The sequence below is a fragment of the Cicer arietinum genome, chromosome 6 (assembly GCF_000331145.2).
Source record: "Cicer arietinum cultivar CDC Frontier isolate Library 1 chromosome 6, Cicar.CDCFrontier_v2.0, whole genome shotgun sequence".
Classification (NCBI taxonomy): Eukaryota; Viridiplantae; Streptophyta; class Magnoliopsida; order Fabales; family Fabaceae; genus Cicer; species Cicer arietinum.
In genome coordinates, this window is record NC_021165.2 from 17,633,241 (window position 1) to 17,651,198 (window position 17,958).

The window sequence follows — 17,958 nt, forward strand, 5'->3', positions numbered from 1 at the left end:
TTTGAACAGCAACCCCTTTCCTGGAGTTCCTTTTAAGTATCAAAATATTTTGAAAACAACTTCAAAGTGAGCAGGCCATGGTGCATGTATAAACTGACCGGCTTATCACGCTAACTGCAAATGTTATATCAGGCCTTGTATGTGACTAATTAATTAGTCTACCAGCCAATCATTGGTAGCGACCGCCATCTACCACTTCAAATGTTGCCTTTAGTTTTACATTGGTATCCATTGGTGTTTCTATTGCTTAACACCCTGTCATCCCTGTATCTGTTAGTAAATCAAGGATATATTTGCGCTAGTTGCGAAAGATTTCTTCTTTAGATCTTGCAAACTCCATCTGGAGGAAATACTTTAATTTTCTAAGGTCCTTGATATCTAATTCAGCTTCAAGTCTTCTCTTTAGATCACTGATCTCATTAACATCATCTCCTATCATGATAGCAATCCTACCTTCATGTGAGTGTTTAAAGAATAAAGTGACATGCTTGACTAATGCTGCTGTATACACCTTGACTGCATAGCTGCATAGAACTCCTGCATTGGTTCAAAGTTACTACATTCCTCTGAATGTACCGACACAGCTGCATTTATCATTCCAGGAATTAAGTTCTTTAAAGCAAGCAATGTTGTATCTTTCCCGGCAAGATAGGTTACTTCATATAAAGCCTGCATTGGTTCAAAGTCACTGCATTCCTCTGAATGTACCGAACTTTGCTTCTTTTGGTTTTTTGCATTTGTGAAGCATTTAATATCATTCTGTAGGCATTATCATTTAGCAGAAAAAACTCATTGGAACAGGGATGTAGCTCTTCTTCCGAATCCTCATCAAGTAGGGTAGTCTCTCCAATTGAGGGCATTATTGAAGAGATGCAATCAAGGATTAAAAGGCTCGAAAGGTGGCTTGCTATAAATACGGTACTTGCAAAACCCTATTCCCTAAGTGCTTGCTCACTTTGAATTGACTGCATCTTCTTGTTTGTATTAATAATATGTTTATTTTTATTTTGTTTATTTGATCCCGTGGGCAGGTTTTGTGGACATTTCTAATGTCAGCCATTGTTGGTTATTCACTTTATCAAAGAAGGCGTTAATGACGGTTTTTAATAGGTTTTAAGGATAACGGCATCGTCGTTTTTCTCTAAATACCTTCGTATATAGGGCTCGAGTTTTCAAGTGACGAGTCCATATTCCATAAATGCTAACTACAGTCACTAATTTCTTGAGTCTAGGTTCAATATAGAACGTGCATTGCGGTTCTTCCATTTCAAAGATAAATTGAAGTATTGACCAAACCATGTGTAAATAATTCGGTGACGAATATGAGGTATGATGGGGCCCTGGCCCACATTACGCTATAAATTTTTTCAAATAATGAAAGATGAGCATCTAAAGACATAAGCATTCTTTTTTTCTCAAAAAAAAAAAAAAAATTCTTTTATAGAACAAAAGACACGAGCATTCCATAAAAAAAACATGAGCAAGCAAGAAAATTAGCAATATTCGTCTTATTGCTGTATCATAAGTTCCAAGGGTTCGATGGTTGCTTGAAGTTTTTCTTTAAAAGTTGTTGCTTGAAGTTTCAAGGCAAAATAATACTATCTCTATCTCTGTTATAAACAGAGATTTACGGTAAGTTTTAAACTTTTAATTTTAAATTCTTACAGTGCAATTTCCAGGCTATTCCAAGTTCCAACCAACTAAAATTGTTATTTCAGTTTTATAATATGCTTTATTCTGTCAAGCTTTAGGGTGTGTTTGGGTGTAAGAAGAAAGTGACTAGAGAGAAGTATGTGAGTAGAGAAAAATATAATAGATTTAATAGTTTGTTTGATATAAAAGAAAGATAAAAGAAGTAAAAGAGAAAGAAGTGTGTTTTATTTTGCAAATGATAAAACTACTCTTAAACTAAAAAAGTAATACAGAATTTTATATCGTTTGACTTACATTTTTTATTGACATTAATAGAAATATTTATTTTAATTAAACAACTGGTATTAACTAATAAATTTTAAAAATAGATTTTAATTTATTTATTTTACTACTAATTATTTTAATTCCAACATAGTCCATTTGATTTAGAGGAAAAATATAGGTTATTTGATTTTTTTTTTTAATTTTTCTATTCATTAAACAATTCAATAACAAATGTAAACTACCCGCAGAAAGTAAGTTGCTAAACTCATTCCCACATCAAATTTTATCGCTTAAGTTATGCAGTCTCAAGTCTCAACCTCTCAAACTTGTTTTACTTTTGCAATTTGGTTATTACATTTCTTTTGTCCTTACTAGTGTGACATAAAGATAAAATTGGAAAGTGATAAAATTGAATCTCTTCCTTGTGTTTCTTTGCACCTATGCAAATACTGTAAAAAAGTGGGTCCCATAGGATTTTAACTCTCTCCTTCGTCTCACCAGAACCAAGCAAGAGAAATGCTGATGTCTAAATTTAAAAAGGTTTAAAATAATAATGTTTATTATTTTTCTCTAGATGCTGAGAGATTTCAAAGATTTACGTAACAGTTAAAAAGTAAGCCGTTGATATATATAAAAAAGACGCCAATACTAAGAATGTGTCGGCAAGTCGAAAATGCTAATTTACATAATACATTTTTTATAAAACATATAAATTTACATGATTAAATTTAAATAAAGTTGTTTGATAATAGTCTACAAATTTGGGCTTAGATGTAGATCTTACTCACGTTTTTATTGTTACTTTCATTGCTTTAATTGAAAAATAATAAATATTCATTGAAAATATATTTTTATGTCATCAAAAACTGCAAATTAAGAGCTTAAGATCATAATATTAAGGTACCAAATTCAATCCTGTATAAAATAGTAGTTGATTCCACCGTCATTAATAATTTATCTTTCTTCGATTTATGTTTAAAAAATATCATAAAATACTTCAAATTCAATATAATTGTACTTATTTCATATCAACAATTTTATCTGTAATCTACTATAAATTTCTCTGCATTATTAGAAAATGGGTCAGATGCTAAAGAAATAGTAAAAAATGGAAGACGGGAAGAGTGACAATGTACTTGATGTTACATAAAAAGCAATAAAAGAACAAAATTTATAAAAAAATACTACTATCTCTAATTATAAATCTTTTAGAAAGAAAAAATCATCCTTATTATAAATATTATTCAAATTATTAAATTTATTATTTTTTAAATAATTTAATTTCAAAAAATGTCGATATAAATTATTTTATATTATCAATACATCACAATTATTTATGTGAAATTTAAAAGTAATAATACAATTACTTATATGAAATTTAAAAGTAATAACAATAAAATTAAAACATTTTTAATAATTTAAAAGTTGCAATTGATTAATAAATACTCTTATAAATTAAATATTTTTTTAAATATACTTATTTTTTTTTATAACAAATGTACTTATATCTTAAACACATTCATAATATAAAAGGATAAATATTTATACACATTAAAAACACCGTCTATTTTTACTTTTTAATATACGTAAAATTGCAAAACTAAAACTTTTAAGAACGTAGTTGAGTTTATAAAAACAAACGTAGTTGAGAAAAAGAGAGTGAGAATACGAAAGCATAAAATTATGACACCATATAGATATCCAAAACAATTTAACTCATAATTGAACAAGCACATAAAAATATATAGATATCCATAACGATTTAACACCATAATTATACAATCTACAAAACATTAATGAGACAGAGGGTCATAACCAATGGAACATCCATTCACAATGACGAAAATATGAAGGAAAAAAAAAGTATATGTGAAACCCCAAAAATGGAAATGCTTCAGTAATGTTGATAAAGCTGCTTAGCAAGCAGAAATATTCCTATATATTTGACTATTAATATTGAAACAACTTTTCAATTCCTTCAATCTTCAGGAAGTAAGCAGCTACTGCAATTAGGATGATAAATATTGCAATCCACAAGCTCAGCCCTCCTTAAAACAAGAAAAAACAAAACAGAAAGAGTAGGTCATGTGCTAAACATCCATTTGGCAAACTATCATATATTTATTGAGCTATGTATCCTTAATTTCATTGATAGCTTCTTATATAACAGGACTAGAAATATTTTAGGCCGGCCCACAAGTATAGATACAAACATGCTTTTATATAAATAAGTAAATAATAGTCTTTTTTTTTTATGAAAGTAAATCAACATGTTATAGCGTGTCAAGTCAACAAATCATGAAATATGTACATACCATTTTTCTTCTCTTCAATTACTGTTACCTTTGCACTTGAATCCAGGGATACAGAAGCCAATGCCCTGAACATAGACGCCACAACTATGATTAAAATACCTTCAAACAGAGCATAAAAAGTAAATTTCTAGCAGGGAAAAAAATATTTACTCCAAACCTTGAATCAGGGGAAAATGCTAAAGCAGTTATTATGCCAAGGTGAGCCTTTTTTATCATTGTCTGAACCTGCATCTTTGTTGAATTTACAATTACAATATCTCCTGAAGGTGTTCCGCTGCATGTCAACCCACCAAAACAAAAAATTTAAGTTTTTGTGAAAGACAAGGGTGTCACTTGTAAGTACCAGAAGAATAAAGAATAAATATGTACCACGCCAGAAACTTTCCATCAGCTGAGACATTGAATGCACATATTGCATCACGCAAAATATACTTTGTGCTAATCCTTTCCCAGGTTTGCGTATTCCAGGTCAGGATGCTTCCTTTATCTTTATCTATACAGAACAGTAAAAATACGGTGTCAGTTAAATAAAGATAAATAAAGGGGATGGTTTTTTCTGCAAAATATATACCTATCATGGCAGCAATATATAGGACTCGATTCCCATTTATTTCAGAAAATTTGCAAGAGCTAAAAATTTCACGCTGTATGGAATTCAACAAAAAATGATTAGTACAGACAATATAGACTTCATGACAAAGCAATCACCAACTCAAAAGCATGGGAATCAAATTGAGGCACCATATATTCCCATGTTCAGCCATGACAGGTTTAGAATTTTTTTCCAACTAGATGTTAAATGTTAGATTTTACTTGATTATAAATGTTGGCTCCATCTTCTGATTAGATATAATCATGAGTTAAGATGCATATAAAATACTTCCTGACACGTCAACATGATTGTGTTTGGAACATAGTCCGAATATAAAATGAAAAATATTTCAAAAAATAGTTATGGGATTTTAGACTTACTCTCGGAATATATGTAGTTGGTTTAAAATGTTGGATCCTAACCTCCTATCCCCTTTATTTGGCCCATCAACACCAGGAAAACCAATTCATCTTCTTTCTTTTTAGGTTACTTTAGGATATTATCACAAAACTATCAAATTTTGAGAATAGAGTAGACCAACTAACTTAATCAGTTGAACTAGAATCATGCCATTGTGTTCGTATGACCACTTAGTAACAATCAGCATTACTGACAATCTTGCAGAACGGGTCAACTTTAGGGCAAACAGGTTGGTTGCCAATGCTGGTCTGACGTACAAGTGTTTAGACCACTAAGCCAACATGCCATATACTACATAAACAACTGTTTTGTAGACTATTTTCCATATTACTTTTAAGCCAACTAACTATGAAAGAGCATATATTAAGAAAATATACAGCAAATGAACATTATCCAATAAAAAACAAGTTTTGAAACAATGTATTATAACAATATTATATCATCTAAAGACTATACTAATTATTCAATTTATATATATTCCATTTATATATATAAATGTAAAGGAAAACAAATGTAAAGTCATGACAGCCAAATTTCAAAGGAAAACAAATTTTCAAACAATGCATACAAAACCATCAAATCAAAATACTTTCTCCATTGGTGAGGTTTTAATCAATTGCTCACATTTTCATTTGTTAGAGTAGCTAAGACCATTGCTGAAGAAATGTCCCAAACCCTGCAGGGGCCACCACCTCCCAAAGAGGCAATCAACTTGCCATCAGAACTGCAAGACAAACAAAACCAGACTGTAAGCCACAATCCATCAGAAATAACAGGGTTTAAAGAACCTCTCTATCAGTCTATCTCTTATCTTTTTTCATCTTTTTCTTCTTTTCCTTGGGAATTATAAAGTCAAAGAGTATCGATTAAGTGAAATGCGTATGCTTCTATGTGCATCAAACCTGAAATGCAAGTCCTTCGCAGTAGAATGAGCATTAGACTCGTTGATAATATTTTCCATGCTAGGCCACTTGAAAACCTTTAGACTGCCATCCTGTACTGCACAAAATTACAATATCATATGGCATGTCAATCCTTCAAAAAAGAAATTCTCTACAGTTTTATGTTTGTTAGTAAAAAAACTGTAATTTTTGAAGTATCATATAATGCAATAATTTTTCCATAAAATAAAAATTCCTCAGCCGAGAAAAACAAAAAGCAAAACCATATGTTAGAATATAGAATGAGGATAATTGGAGTTGTTAAGAGTTAGTTAGTAGAAGTTAGTTAGTAAGTTGATGAAATAGTTAGATGGTTATTAAGAGTTGTTATTTTGGTTATCCTTAGAAAGTCTTTAAATAGCCCTCAATTGGTAGAGGGGAAGGATAACTTTGAATAATTAACTTGTAGACTAGAGAGTGCTCTAGTGAGAAAGGAGAGTGCTCCTTTGGGGTAGTATTGACTCTTGAGTGCAAGGTTATCATCTACATTGTTAATCTCTTGTATCTTCTCTTTCACCTCACTACATAAATAATAAATCATCCTTTTGTTTACAATCTTTATCTTTGTTCTTTTGAATCAGTTTTTACACCATTATTCTAGGAATTCTGTCTTGCTAAAAGAAAGGATCCTAACAATATATCACCACACAATGAGAGTTGAAACAAACTGGAATCACAACATAACAGGTACATTTTGATTTTTTGACACCTTTTGAAGCTACAATTTACAATTTAATTTGTCATTTGCCACCCATTTAGGCTGGATCTTCAAAAAACACAAATGCATTATCTATTGACAACAATGCTTTCAGGTTTATGTTTTAACAGATACAAGGAAATGATATTTGAACTTTTGACAAGCAAAATGTCATTACAACAATAATGGCCAAATCCTTTTCCCACCAGATCAGGGGCCAAACAAATGGTTACATGATTGCATCTATCACAAATGAACTGGGCTTACCATTATAATCTATGAAGATAGTACACACAACCTGGATCTCCACTCAAATAATTCTCCTATAAAGTGTATGTGTTAAATTTACCTTGGGATACTACCTACTTACATCAAATTCTTCTTACTAAAGATTTTACTTTGGTAATGACTTGTATGAAGGACTATAAAACATTAGCTTGGACTGTAATCTCTACAAAAAACATTCCTTAGTTGAACAAAAAGTGTCATATAATTAATGAGTGGAGATCATTTCCATAAATCATTTTTTTACTTCTGTTAGTAAAAAATTATCATCAGTATTAGCAAACAGTTTCTCTTCATATATATAAATGTAAAGGAAGCCAATACCTCTCCACCAGCAGCTAATGTAGTACCATCATTGTTGAATGCCAATGCTAATTGTAGTCCAACATTATCCAACTGCGTGAGCACTTTCTCTGACAACTTCAGACCCAACTTGTGAACTTCAGCACTCTCGTTTTGATCCCAGTCAAACCACCTGCATATGCAAGGTGTTGAAGTTGTGGGATTTTAGAGAAAAAGAGAAGAGAAAATAATAAGGGTTTGAATATTATTGATAATAGCTTTATGCTAACTTGATTACAAAAGACTCGATACTAATCTCTATTTATAGAGAAACATAGACCCAATCCTAAAGCAGGTATAAATCATAATAATAATGAGAGATATTATAAGATATCTCTATGATTATAAATTGATCCTAGGAAATAACTCTAATATAATATAATAGATATTATAAGATATTCTCTAATATTCTAACACTCTCCCTCAAGCTAAAGCTTACTAAGCTTTAGCTTGTTACAAAAAAAACAATGTTTTGCTCCGCAAAATAATAAAAAAAGATGGAAAGGCAACTCAGGGATGCAGGTGAAGTCGAAGAGAATTGCTATAAATACTAGTCAGATAGCTAGAATGATCATCAGCATGAGAGAAATTCATGACAAGCAATTGAACAAAGCAAAATCCGTCCTAAAAAACTGCATTTGGAAGCTTCAAACCAATAATATCAGATACTCAAAATATTTAAACTTGAATTTGCTTCAAGGAGAGAGAGGCATGCTTCAAGGAGAGAAAGGCAAGGTCAATACATCTGGGACAAAGATGAGGCCAGTGTATCTGGGACAAATTGCCAAGTTGTATGCATGTGGCTCGAAAGAAAAAAACTTAAAACAAATCTGGAACCAGGAAGGAAAACTCAATCTAAACGACTGAAACATTATGCCGGAAGGCGGATAGACGTGCCTGAGCTCGAGGCTGTTGGTGGCGGCGCGTGAGATGAACTCGGCGAATCTTGGAGGCACATGAGCGCGTGTGGAGCAACTTTTGACCTAAAAAAATATGAGTTGTAGATTGGAAGATTCTGCACACAATAGAAGTGGTTGTGTCGGAAAATTTTTTCAGCAGCGACGGCAGGCGGCGGCGGTAGCAGACGGGGCAGCAGCGGCGACAGGAAGCAGCAGCAGACGACGGCAGCGGCAGTAGCAGACGGGGCAGCAACGACAATTGTGGGCGGAAATGACAGCATTCAGAAAAAGGAATGATCATGCTAGAAAAGAGAAACTATGATTATATTCCCAAACTGTTGGGAACTCAGCAGCGGAATAGAGGCAAGATCAAGGAGGATCGAAATAGACTCTAGATACCATGTTGAAGTTGTGAGATTTTAGAGAAAAAGAGAAGAGAAAATAATAAGGGTTTGAATATTATTGATAATAGCTTTATGCTAACTTGATTACAAAAGGTTCAATACTAATCTCTATTTATAGAGAAACATAGACTCAATCCTAAAGCAGGTATAAATCATAATAATAATGAGAAATATTCTAAAATATCTCTATGATTAAAAATTGATCATAGGGAATAACTCTAATATAATATAATAGATATTATAAGATATTTTTTAATATTCTAACACAAGGCATAATATTGACCATGATGTTCAATAGTTAGTTGTAACAGTGCAAAAGAATATCAAATTTTTTATTGGTCTAAAAAACTATCAATAAAACATTATAGACCGACACAATGACCTTAACTTCCTCTTTCTCATAGTATTTCCTCCTGCAATGCAGTAAACTCATACTTTCATTTAGTTAGTTGCAGCATTAGGACATGTTCTGGGAATTTACAAGGGCATAGACCAATTATCCAGCAGCCAACCCTCTAAAAACAATTGACAACGAAAAGAAAAGTAGAAACTACTGTTTTTCAAGATTTCCCTAAAAAAGTAGTCTAGTGGTATGAGCTAGAACACCGAGGGAGTTCTATGCAGGAGGTCTAGGGTTCGATCCATGTTTAGCTAATGAAGTATAAAACTATAAATACTATTGAAATATATCTCCTAAAGTATAGGGTAGAAGATAATATTTTTGAGTAAAGATTTCTAGAGATACAGTTGCAGAACTAAACTGAGTGACTGAATGACTTCAATCCATGTGCAGCTCATAAAGTATAAATAACTATTGAAAGATATTTTCTAATTGAAGTGTATTCCAGCCTTCTAGGTCAGCATAAAAAAGGACACATTTTGGTAATACAATCAAACTATATAGACCTAGACCTCATGCAGATCCTAAACTATCTGAAACTTTTGATGTCTGGCTTACAAGTTACAAACATGCTCAAACTAGTCTGACTTCACTCATATAAAATAAGCAAAAATTAAACAGAAGAAATGAATTCTAGCTGAATTCTAGTTAATGAAAATGGCCAAGTTTTATGAAGCAAAGAAGAGATTAAAAGCAAAATACCTGCAACTCTTTGGCATTTCCATTGCACAAATAATGCCATCTCCATTGGGGTGAAGTGCCATTCTATAAGGCAACTCAGAAGCAGTTCCTAGTTTATACACCTGAAATATTGATAAAGTTACTCAGACAAGAGACTACGGTATTATAAACACATGAATCACATATTTCTGCAGAAATACTCATATATATAAAAAATCATATCATAGAATTTACGCAATTCAAACAAATTAACAGAGCAAGCACAGATTCATCACATTGTAACACAAACAAGCATTCAATCGCATCGCATCATAAATAAAAAATCCTAAGCAAAATCAGATCCGAATCCTGTAATCTCTCGTATTGCGAATTTTTTCACAACGAAATAAAATCGACGAAAATTTAAGAACCGAGCAAGAAGCAGAAGGAAAATAAGATGTACCGGTTGGTCAGAGAGAGAATCCGACGCAACATCGAAGTGTGCGAGCAATACAGAATTAGGGATACCGCTGCGGCCTTCTCCACCGCCGCCGGCGAATACCAGGTACTTCCCGGCGTCCAGTGCTTCTGTCTCTGGTAGAGATTTATGATCGGCGTCGGAGGAATCATCGTCGGCTACATTTTGGCGCGATTTGAGAACGGTTTGGGGAACCCAAGCAACGGAGTATAAAGGTACGCCGTATTTCTTCAAGTTCGGAGGATCCGGTACATGTCTTTTCCCCATTCTCTCTCTCTCTCTCTCTCTCTCTCTCTCTCTCTCTATCTCTCTCTCTCTCTAAAAGGTGTTTTTGTTTGCAAGTGAACGGGACTCAGCGGCGTGTTCTGCTCTCCGTGCTGACGACTCACACTCAACGCCTTTTTGCGTTACACAACTGTTCTAATTTCTTTTAAATTATTCTATTAGCTTTTATTTTAGAGTCAATGAACGGGACATTAATTTTCTAACAAAACTCAATGCAAGATGGCCTTTTATACGCATTCTATCCTTAAGCTCTAAGCATATACATTCTTATATATCTCTATTAAGCAAACACGAATGGTTAATATGATACATTTGTGGCTTCTACTTTTCTAAACAATCTTTGAAGTAGTTGTTAATAAACAATGGAAAATTAATTCTCAAAATTGCCTTCATTCAAAATAATCATTAAATTTTAAAAAAATAATAAATGTGTTTTTTCTTTTAACTCAAATGTATGTGCTTAAGATTGCAAAATGGTAGTTATTTTTGTTATTTTTCTGTAATTAAAGGCTATCATGTGACATACTAACATATAATATTTTAAGAAAATTCCACGTCAATGCTACATTATTAGAGGCTAAATTGAATATTAAAGTTTTCATTTTTATATAAACATAATGTGCTTAGATTTTGAGATGACAATCCTAAAATTGACATAAAATACATAAATTTTGTGAATATCTTTTTTATACTTGATGTACATAAATTTGATACTATTTTTTAAAATATTTGCATAAATATTTAAATATCTAAGTAAAAAAAAAAATTTACATTTTTTATTTTTTATATACATAAACTTAAGATCTTTACAAGTAATTTTGTTGAGTCAGATGTGCTCAAAAGCACATGGAAAACAACGTGAATCCCTAAATTCACAATCAACAAGCTGTTCAAGTCCAATAACTGGCTTGTGAGTTGTGAAGCATACTAGGAGGGACACATGTGACATTTCAAGTCTACAAGGAGATACCTAGTGGAATCAAAGTTTCTAAACTGTAGGAATATATACATTGATTACTTTATACAATCTCTATTCTATTTTGCTGCTGCTGCTGCTTCTTTTAACTTGTGTTGTTATTAGCTTCTGCATATAACTGATTAGCACTCTGTCACAATTGCATATGTCTCTTCTTCCATGGTTGGTGATTGACCCTTCATTGCTGATGTAAGTGTAGCTACGGCCTCTCCAACTGTCAAGAAAAGGTAATCAGCTCGAACGAAATCGTTAGCTTCATCTGCTTTTTTCAGCTTTTCAATGACCTCAGCTAGAGGATTCACCAATACAAGCTGTCATGACTTATGCCAATTAGTCATCATAGTTGATATATGAATTCTAAATTGTATGTAGATGTATAAGTTTGTTACAATTTAACAATATTACCTCAACACTCTTCAGTTTTAATGTTAGTTTCAACTCCTTGAAAAGGGAGACTCCACTTGTATCTATGGAACTCACAGCTGAAAATCCAAACATCATATAGTTGATATATAATTACATATATCATTAGAAAAATTATATTTCCAGCTACTTTGAGCCTGAATTAGAATAAGGTCAATTGTAATGCAGCAGATAGAAAAATAAATTATATCATTCACAAGAAGTCAAATGACAATAGCTTCCAAAATTCCAATTTTATACAGTCTCAAAATTTGATAATGGAGTTACCTGACATTTCAAGAATCACACATTGAAGGCTTAAGTTTTCTGTCGTTGTACCCTCTTCTTCTTCTACCCATCGTAATATCCTAATAATAAATGTTAATGGTTTAATAACTGAGAAAACAATATCCAATGCAGCTAACAAAGTTTAGCAAAATTGATAAATTTGTAAAGATGAAACCAACCTCTCATGGAGATAAGTGATGTTAGCAAAATTGATTGGAGCTTCTATACTTAAAATAAGAAAACCAGGTACTTTTGTAGCTTCTTTATAATGGTGAAGATTTCTATATATGTTTGTCGCCGGTATGTTCCCTAACATCACTGTCTTAGGCCTTGTAACTTGCAGTAGGATCCTAAAAATCGACAATCCGACCTGATCAACGAGATAGGCATCTCCCCTTGTCAATTATAATGATTCATCAAACAGATCTTATTTTTATCAATTTGCGAAGAAAGGTGCTAAAAGCTTCCTCACATTCAAGGTTATAGACATTTTACTGTCTAAACTCTACAATGCAGACATATGATTTATGCAAAATAAAATGGTTCTTATGTTGGCAAAGACTTCAAAGCTTATGACTTATAAGTGTGAGAGAATTAAGAATGTTATCTATATAACAAAATTCAGTGACTAGTCATTTTGGTCCCTAATTATATTAGACGTTATCACTATAGTTCCTAAATGTTTCAAAATAAACATCTTATCAGTAGTTTTATGTAGCAAATAGATTAACAAAAGACCCATTTGACCAAACTCACTAACAAAAGATATATTTTGAGGGTGAAACTAACTAATAAAAAACACATTTAAGTATGTTTTTTGTTTGTAATTTTGGTACTTTCTAAGACTATTGTGACAGTGTCTCCCTATTTAAGGAGCTAAATGACAGTTTACTCTAGTAAAATTACTGAAGTAGGCATTAAACATTAATGTAATTGCATACAAATATGATGTTCCTTGTGTAAGTTTTAAGACAAATTGTAGAAATGATGAAAGAACTTACTGAGAGAGCAAGGCCGTACTGGACAGAGATAAAAATAACACCAAAGAATGCAGTCAACAACACAAGGAAATCGAATTTGTCGAGCTTCCAAATGAGATAAGCAGCAGAGATATCAATGAGGCCAATTACTGCTGTTATTATGATTGCACCCAATACAACATTAGGTGTGTAGTGAAATAATGGCATAAGAAACAGGAGTGTCACCATGACTGTCACAGACATCACTGCATTCGACATCGCTGTTCTTGCGCCTGCATTATGATTTACAGCTGATCTAGAAAAAGATCCTGGAATTCATTGTTTAAATGGGTTAATATGTGTTTATGACACCATCACGCTTCATTAAATTTTATTGGATTTTTATATTACAAACAAGAACCTGTTGTGACGTAGCAGGATACGGTAGAGCCAACCATATTCATGAACCCAATTGCCATCATTTCTTTATTTCCATCCACTTTGTAGTTTCTGATAGTTGCAAATGTCCTCCCCACTGCAATTCCTTCCTGTTTCATAAAACCCCCATACTTATCCATTAATATTTATCAAGGCTCAAACATTAAGTAAAACAGAAAATGGTTAATCAATGTTCATTATACAAATAAAAAAGCACATGTTACAGTATGATGTGATTAATTCTATAGCTAAATATATTACTGTAATGTGGCTTTGCTCATTACCAAAGAAGCTTTGAACTTAATGATCATTCAATAGCCACCGGGTAATCGCATTTTGAAAATAGAAAGCTTTAAAAATATAAGACTTAACTGCACTTTTGATCCCCTTATATTCACTTATTCACACTTTTAGTTCTCTCATTTCTAAATCTAAAAATATAGCCTCACAATTTTTAACAATTCAAAAAATAATAATAGGATCAAAAATGCATTTAAGCCAAAATATAATTAATTATACACCTTTCATTGATGTGCATATATTTTTTCTGAATGACTGGTAAAATTAAATTAAGAGTGAAACTTACAGTGAGGGATAAAATGCCAGTGATAATCCCGGTTTTAATTGTTAGGCCTAGATGATTTCCGTGAAACAGTAACTTATTGGCTGAAGCAGGATTTATTCCTTGTTGCAATTTCCCAATCTAGCAAGTAGAAGGACACTGTTTAGTTAAGAAACTAACTCATAATATATTATATTGATAACAAAAGTATTAGTTAGTTAGTTATGAGGCAGAGACGTACTATACTGATGCCATGATGTTGACCCTTGATTGCAAAGGTGAAGATGGTAGAGATTATGACAGATGCAAGAGGAGCTCCAGCTGATACCCAGAATAGTTCTGGCTTCCTTATGCTCTGCACACATTTTTATTTTCAATATATACAATGCAAGTTAGCCAATATGTGCAAGATATTGCATTTAGAATATCCATCTATTAAATGGGTTTTTGGCTGAGACTATGGTTCCTGATCCTGACTAACCAAGTGGATAATGCATATGGAAAAACAATGCTATTCATTCATGTATACTCATCGTGTGTGAATTTTATGAATTTAGGTTGAACAAGTAAATACATGAACATGGCCATATTTAGTTTGAGCATATCATTTTTATTTTATTTTATTATAGAAATTTTGTTTTAATATCAAATTTATTAAATAATTTCACAACACATTATTAAAATTAAGTATGCCAAATTTATAATAATTTATAAAGTTTAAACAATTTCAAGCAGAATGGCAGAAGAAAATAAGTAAATAACAATAAACTTTTTCTTTTTTATTGAACAATTTTTAATTGAAGCCTTTACTTGAACAATTAACTTAATGATCATAAATAAAAATCTTACAATGTGTCTTGCGAGCAGAAGTAGCCCCAAGAAGAAAATACCCAAAAGTATTGTTTCCCATGACCACTGCACAAATATCACATATAATATAACATTATTGATTGTTCAAAAACAATATATTATTGAAAACATAGTGTATTACTATGTAGAATGTAGATACTATGTATCGATAAACATATTTTTCTCCAACACAGGAAAAATGGTTGCCAATGCTATCACCAAAAAGAGTAGAATTAGATTCATGTAATGAATGCATGCATATGTTTGGTTGGTGAGAGAGAGTTAAGGAGCAACCTCATCAGTTTTGTGAAAAACAGAACGCATGACAGGAATGATACCCATCTCTTTAGTGAAATGTGTGATTCCAAGCAGGCTCTTTAGTTGTTGCAGAGACACAATTACAGCAGCTCCAGCCATAAACCCAATTAGGATCGCCTTAGATAGAAAATCAATGATAAATCCTAGCCTGTAATGCAATCATTTAATTTAATATCAGACTTATTACTGAGCAGATAAAATTAAAGAAAAATAAAACAAAATGCAATGCAAATAAGAGACTGATACTGCACTATTACCTTAGAATACCAAGAGCAGCTTGAAAAAGACCAGCAAAGAATGTTGAAGTAAAAGCTAGCTGAATAAAGAGATAAGTTTGTGTTGTGGGAGACACTTCCTCTGTAATCATGGATCCCATCACAAGAGATGCAATAGAAACAGGTCCTACTGCTAGATCCCTTGAGCTTCCAAGAACAACATAAACTAGTGGGGGAACAAAACTAGAATCTGAAATACATATAATATAATTAGAATAACAGATATACATTATTTTTCACTCACATTGTCATTCGTGAACTTACAGAATTAACATACTCACAGAGTCCCACAATTGGAGGAAGACTTGCAAGCTTAGCATAACTAATTCCCTGAATGAAAAGTTAAATTCAAAAGGGTGGTAATTATTTTAATGCATGACTAATGAAGAGGCGTAGAACATAGGAGTTAATTCATATGCATTGACACTGTAAAGTTTTTTATATTGTCAAATTAATCAAAATAGTTGGATCACTAAAAATATTGACTTAAATCATAACTACTTTAAAAGTCATACAAAGGGTGATTTGTGATTAGTCGTCAGTGTAAAACTTTTAGAGTGACATTGCATCAAAATTAATCTCTAGAACTTAAAAGATGATCAAGGACAAATACAAACCTGTGGGATGGCCAAGCTAGCAATGGTGAGGCCAGATATAAGGTCAGATTTAAAGAGTTTGAAACTGTAATTAGGAAACCATTGAAGAATAGGGAATATATATTGAGCTCCAAGGATGAGTTTTCTATTAAGTGGTTGTCCCTTGAATTGGCGAAGAGGATCATCAGGGAAAAAAGTTTCTTTCAGCTTGGTCTTGACCCTCTTCACAGTGCTCGTGTGGGGTGGTGGGACAACTTGATGTACATTCGTTGGTATTTCCGCAGTGGAATGCATGTCGCTAGTACTAGGTTCCATGGAACACAACAACAAAAAGATCTATTGAAAAACAAGTTTATGATTAGAGTTCACCTAGACAAAACGATTTTATCTAGAATCTCAAGTTAGTTAACTTGTCCTCGGCTCTAGTAGATTCTTTTGGTTTGAAAAATGTTGGCTGCCTTTTTTTAATGTCTGATTGGCCTAGCCCATTAATCAGCACTCCATGGATCACTGTAAAACAACATCCGCAAATTATAACCGCAGGAGGATAAAAAAAATTGCAGTGGATAATTGTAAGCTGGTTAGATAACACATTCTTTTTCTATGAACTTAGAGTAAAAACTTACCTATAATTCAGAAGATATGTTCCTATATATTTCCTTGTTGTACAAGGAAATACATACCATGAACTTCCACTTCATCTCAATTAATCTTAAGACTCCCCCTTTTGGTACATTAAACTTTCATATTGACCTCCTATTATTGTTACAACTTACAGTGTTCACCCACGGCCGCAACAGCTTACTTAATGTTCTGGCAAACCTACTATAATACTAAACATGCACTTAATCCCAAATTAACATGAGGGTCTACTACAACTATCATAGAAATAGAAATTTTAGATTTACTTAAGATGAAGTGAAAGACAATTTTCTATTTATGTGAAAAGCCAAAAGTCTAAACCCGGGATAACTTTTTACTTAAAACTTTTGATTCATTTTAGGATTTTGAGTATTGCAAAATAAAATAAATAATTACAAATAGGCTAATTCTAAAGTGAATTACCTTTATTGGTGATCTACGTGGACCAATACTTAAAAGTCGTTTGAAATTTTAACGACGTCGCTTCTCATAAATACAAGTCAACAATTTTTCTTGTCTTTGCAGCTGAAACGGTAACTTTATTATTGTCGGTTTGATGAGTTGAGTTTTGCCGAACACATTCGTTTTTTCTTTATTTTATCGGAATAATATCAATTGAGTAATTGTCTCACCGGTAAAGATTGGGACAGCTGTTAACTTACATTTCTAAGGATTGTTATTGATCGTTATTAAAGTTTCAACATTAGTTTGGCAACAGCCTTACAAATATTTAAATTCTCTAAATAAGTTAAAATTAGATAAAGAGAGACGTCAATGAAAAAAAAGAAGGAAAAAAACAAAAGAAATAGTGAATCAATGAAATATATAAAGAATATTTAAAGCATAAAGAGGAATAGGAAATGCAGATGATCCAAGTCCCAGCTACAAAAATGTACCAATTTTGGACTCACCTTCTTTATTGCGCATATCTTTATTAATGTCTTCTTGTAAATCATCGCATAGAAACTAACATTATTTCCTCACTAAATTAGCTACCGAGATGGTAACTATTTTCATT

General features: G+C 32.3%; 3 protein-coding genes across 12 annotated transcripts in view; 1 reads left to right on the forward strand and 2 right to left on the reverse strand.

Moving 5' to 3' along the window:
• LOC101489326 (uncharacterized) overlaps positions 1–12,069 on the forward strand; it is a 30,820-nt gene extending 18,751 nt beyond the window's left edge. For 2 of the 10 annotated variants that reach the window (XM_027335982.2, XM_027335984.2), the window contains exons 25-27: positions 603–704; positions 802–918; positions 1,032–1,401. In XM_027335982.2, the coding sequence (XP_027191783.1) occupies positions 603–704; positions 802–918; positions 1,032–1,094 (282 nt within the window). In that variant the 3' untranslated portion in view covers positions 1,095–1,401. Of the gene's footprint in view, positions 1–602; positions 705–765; positions 919–1,031; positions 1,402–6,766; positions 6,873–6,997 lie in introns of those variants that run through there. The other 8 variants (XR_012163552.1, XR_012163553.1, XR_012163554.1 and 5 more) reach the window with 8 other exon arrangements.
• LOC101490509 (SEC12-like protein 2) lies at positions 3,640–10,617 on the reverse strand. The gene is made up of 10 exons (XM_004505218.4): positions 10,336–10,617; positions 9,915–10,015; positions 7,492–7,642; positions 6,147–6,238; positions 5,869–5,968; positions 4,804–4,876; positions 4,602–4,725; positions 4,390–4,506; positions 4,233–4,297; positions 3,640–3,965 (listed from the first exon to the last, which is right to left on the reverse strand). Exons 1-10 carry the CDS (start codon positions 10,615–10,617, stop codon positions 3,868–3,870), a joined length of 1,203 nt encoding a protein of 400 aa, XP_004505275.1. The 3' UTR covers positions 3,640–3,867.
• LOC101491059 (probable sulfate transporter 3.3) lies at positions 11,390–17,365 on the reverse strand. Its single transcript, XM_073370037.1, has 14 exons — positions 16,925–17,365; positions 16,320–16,808; positions 15,984–16,032; positions 15,685–15,892; positions 15,404–15,575; positions 15,110–15,175; positions 14,502–14,615; positions 14,285–14,401; positions 13,682–13,808; positions 13,303–13,589; positions 12,481–12,671; positions 12,302–12,381; positions 12,017–12,093; positions 11,390–11,922 (listed from the first exon to the last, which is right to left on the reverse strand). The coding sequence occupies exons 2-14, from the start codon at positions 16,611–16,613 to the stop codon at positions 11,734–11,736; spliced, it is 1,971 nt and encodes a 656-aa protein (XP_073226138.1). The 5' UTR covers positions 16,614–16,808; positions 16,925–17,365; the 3' UTR covers positions 11,390–11,733.
• Positions 17,366–17,958: the final 593 nt, after the last annotated feature.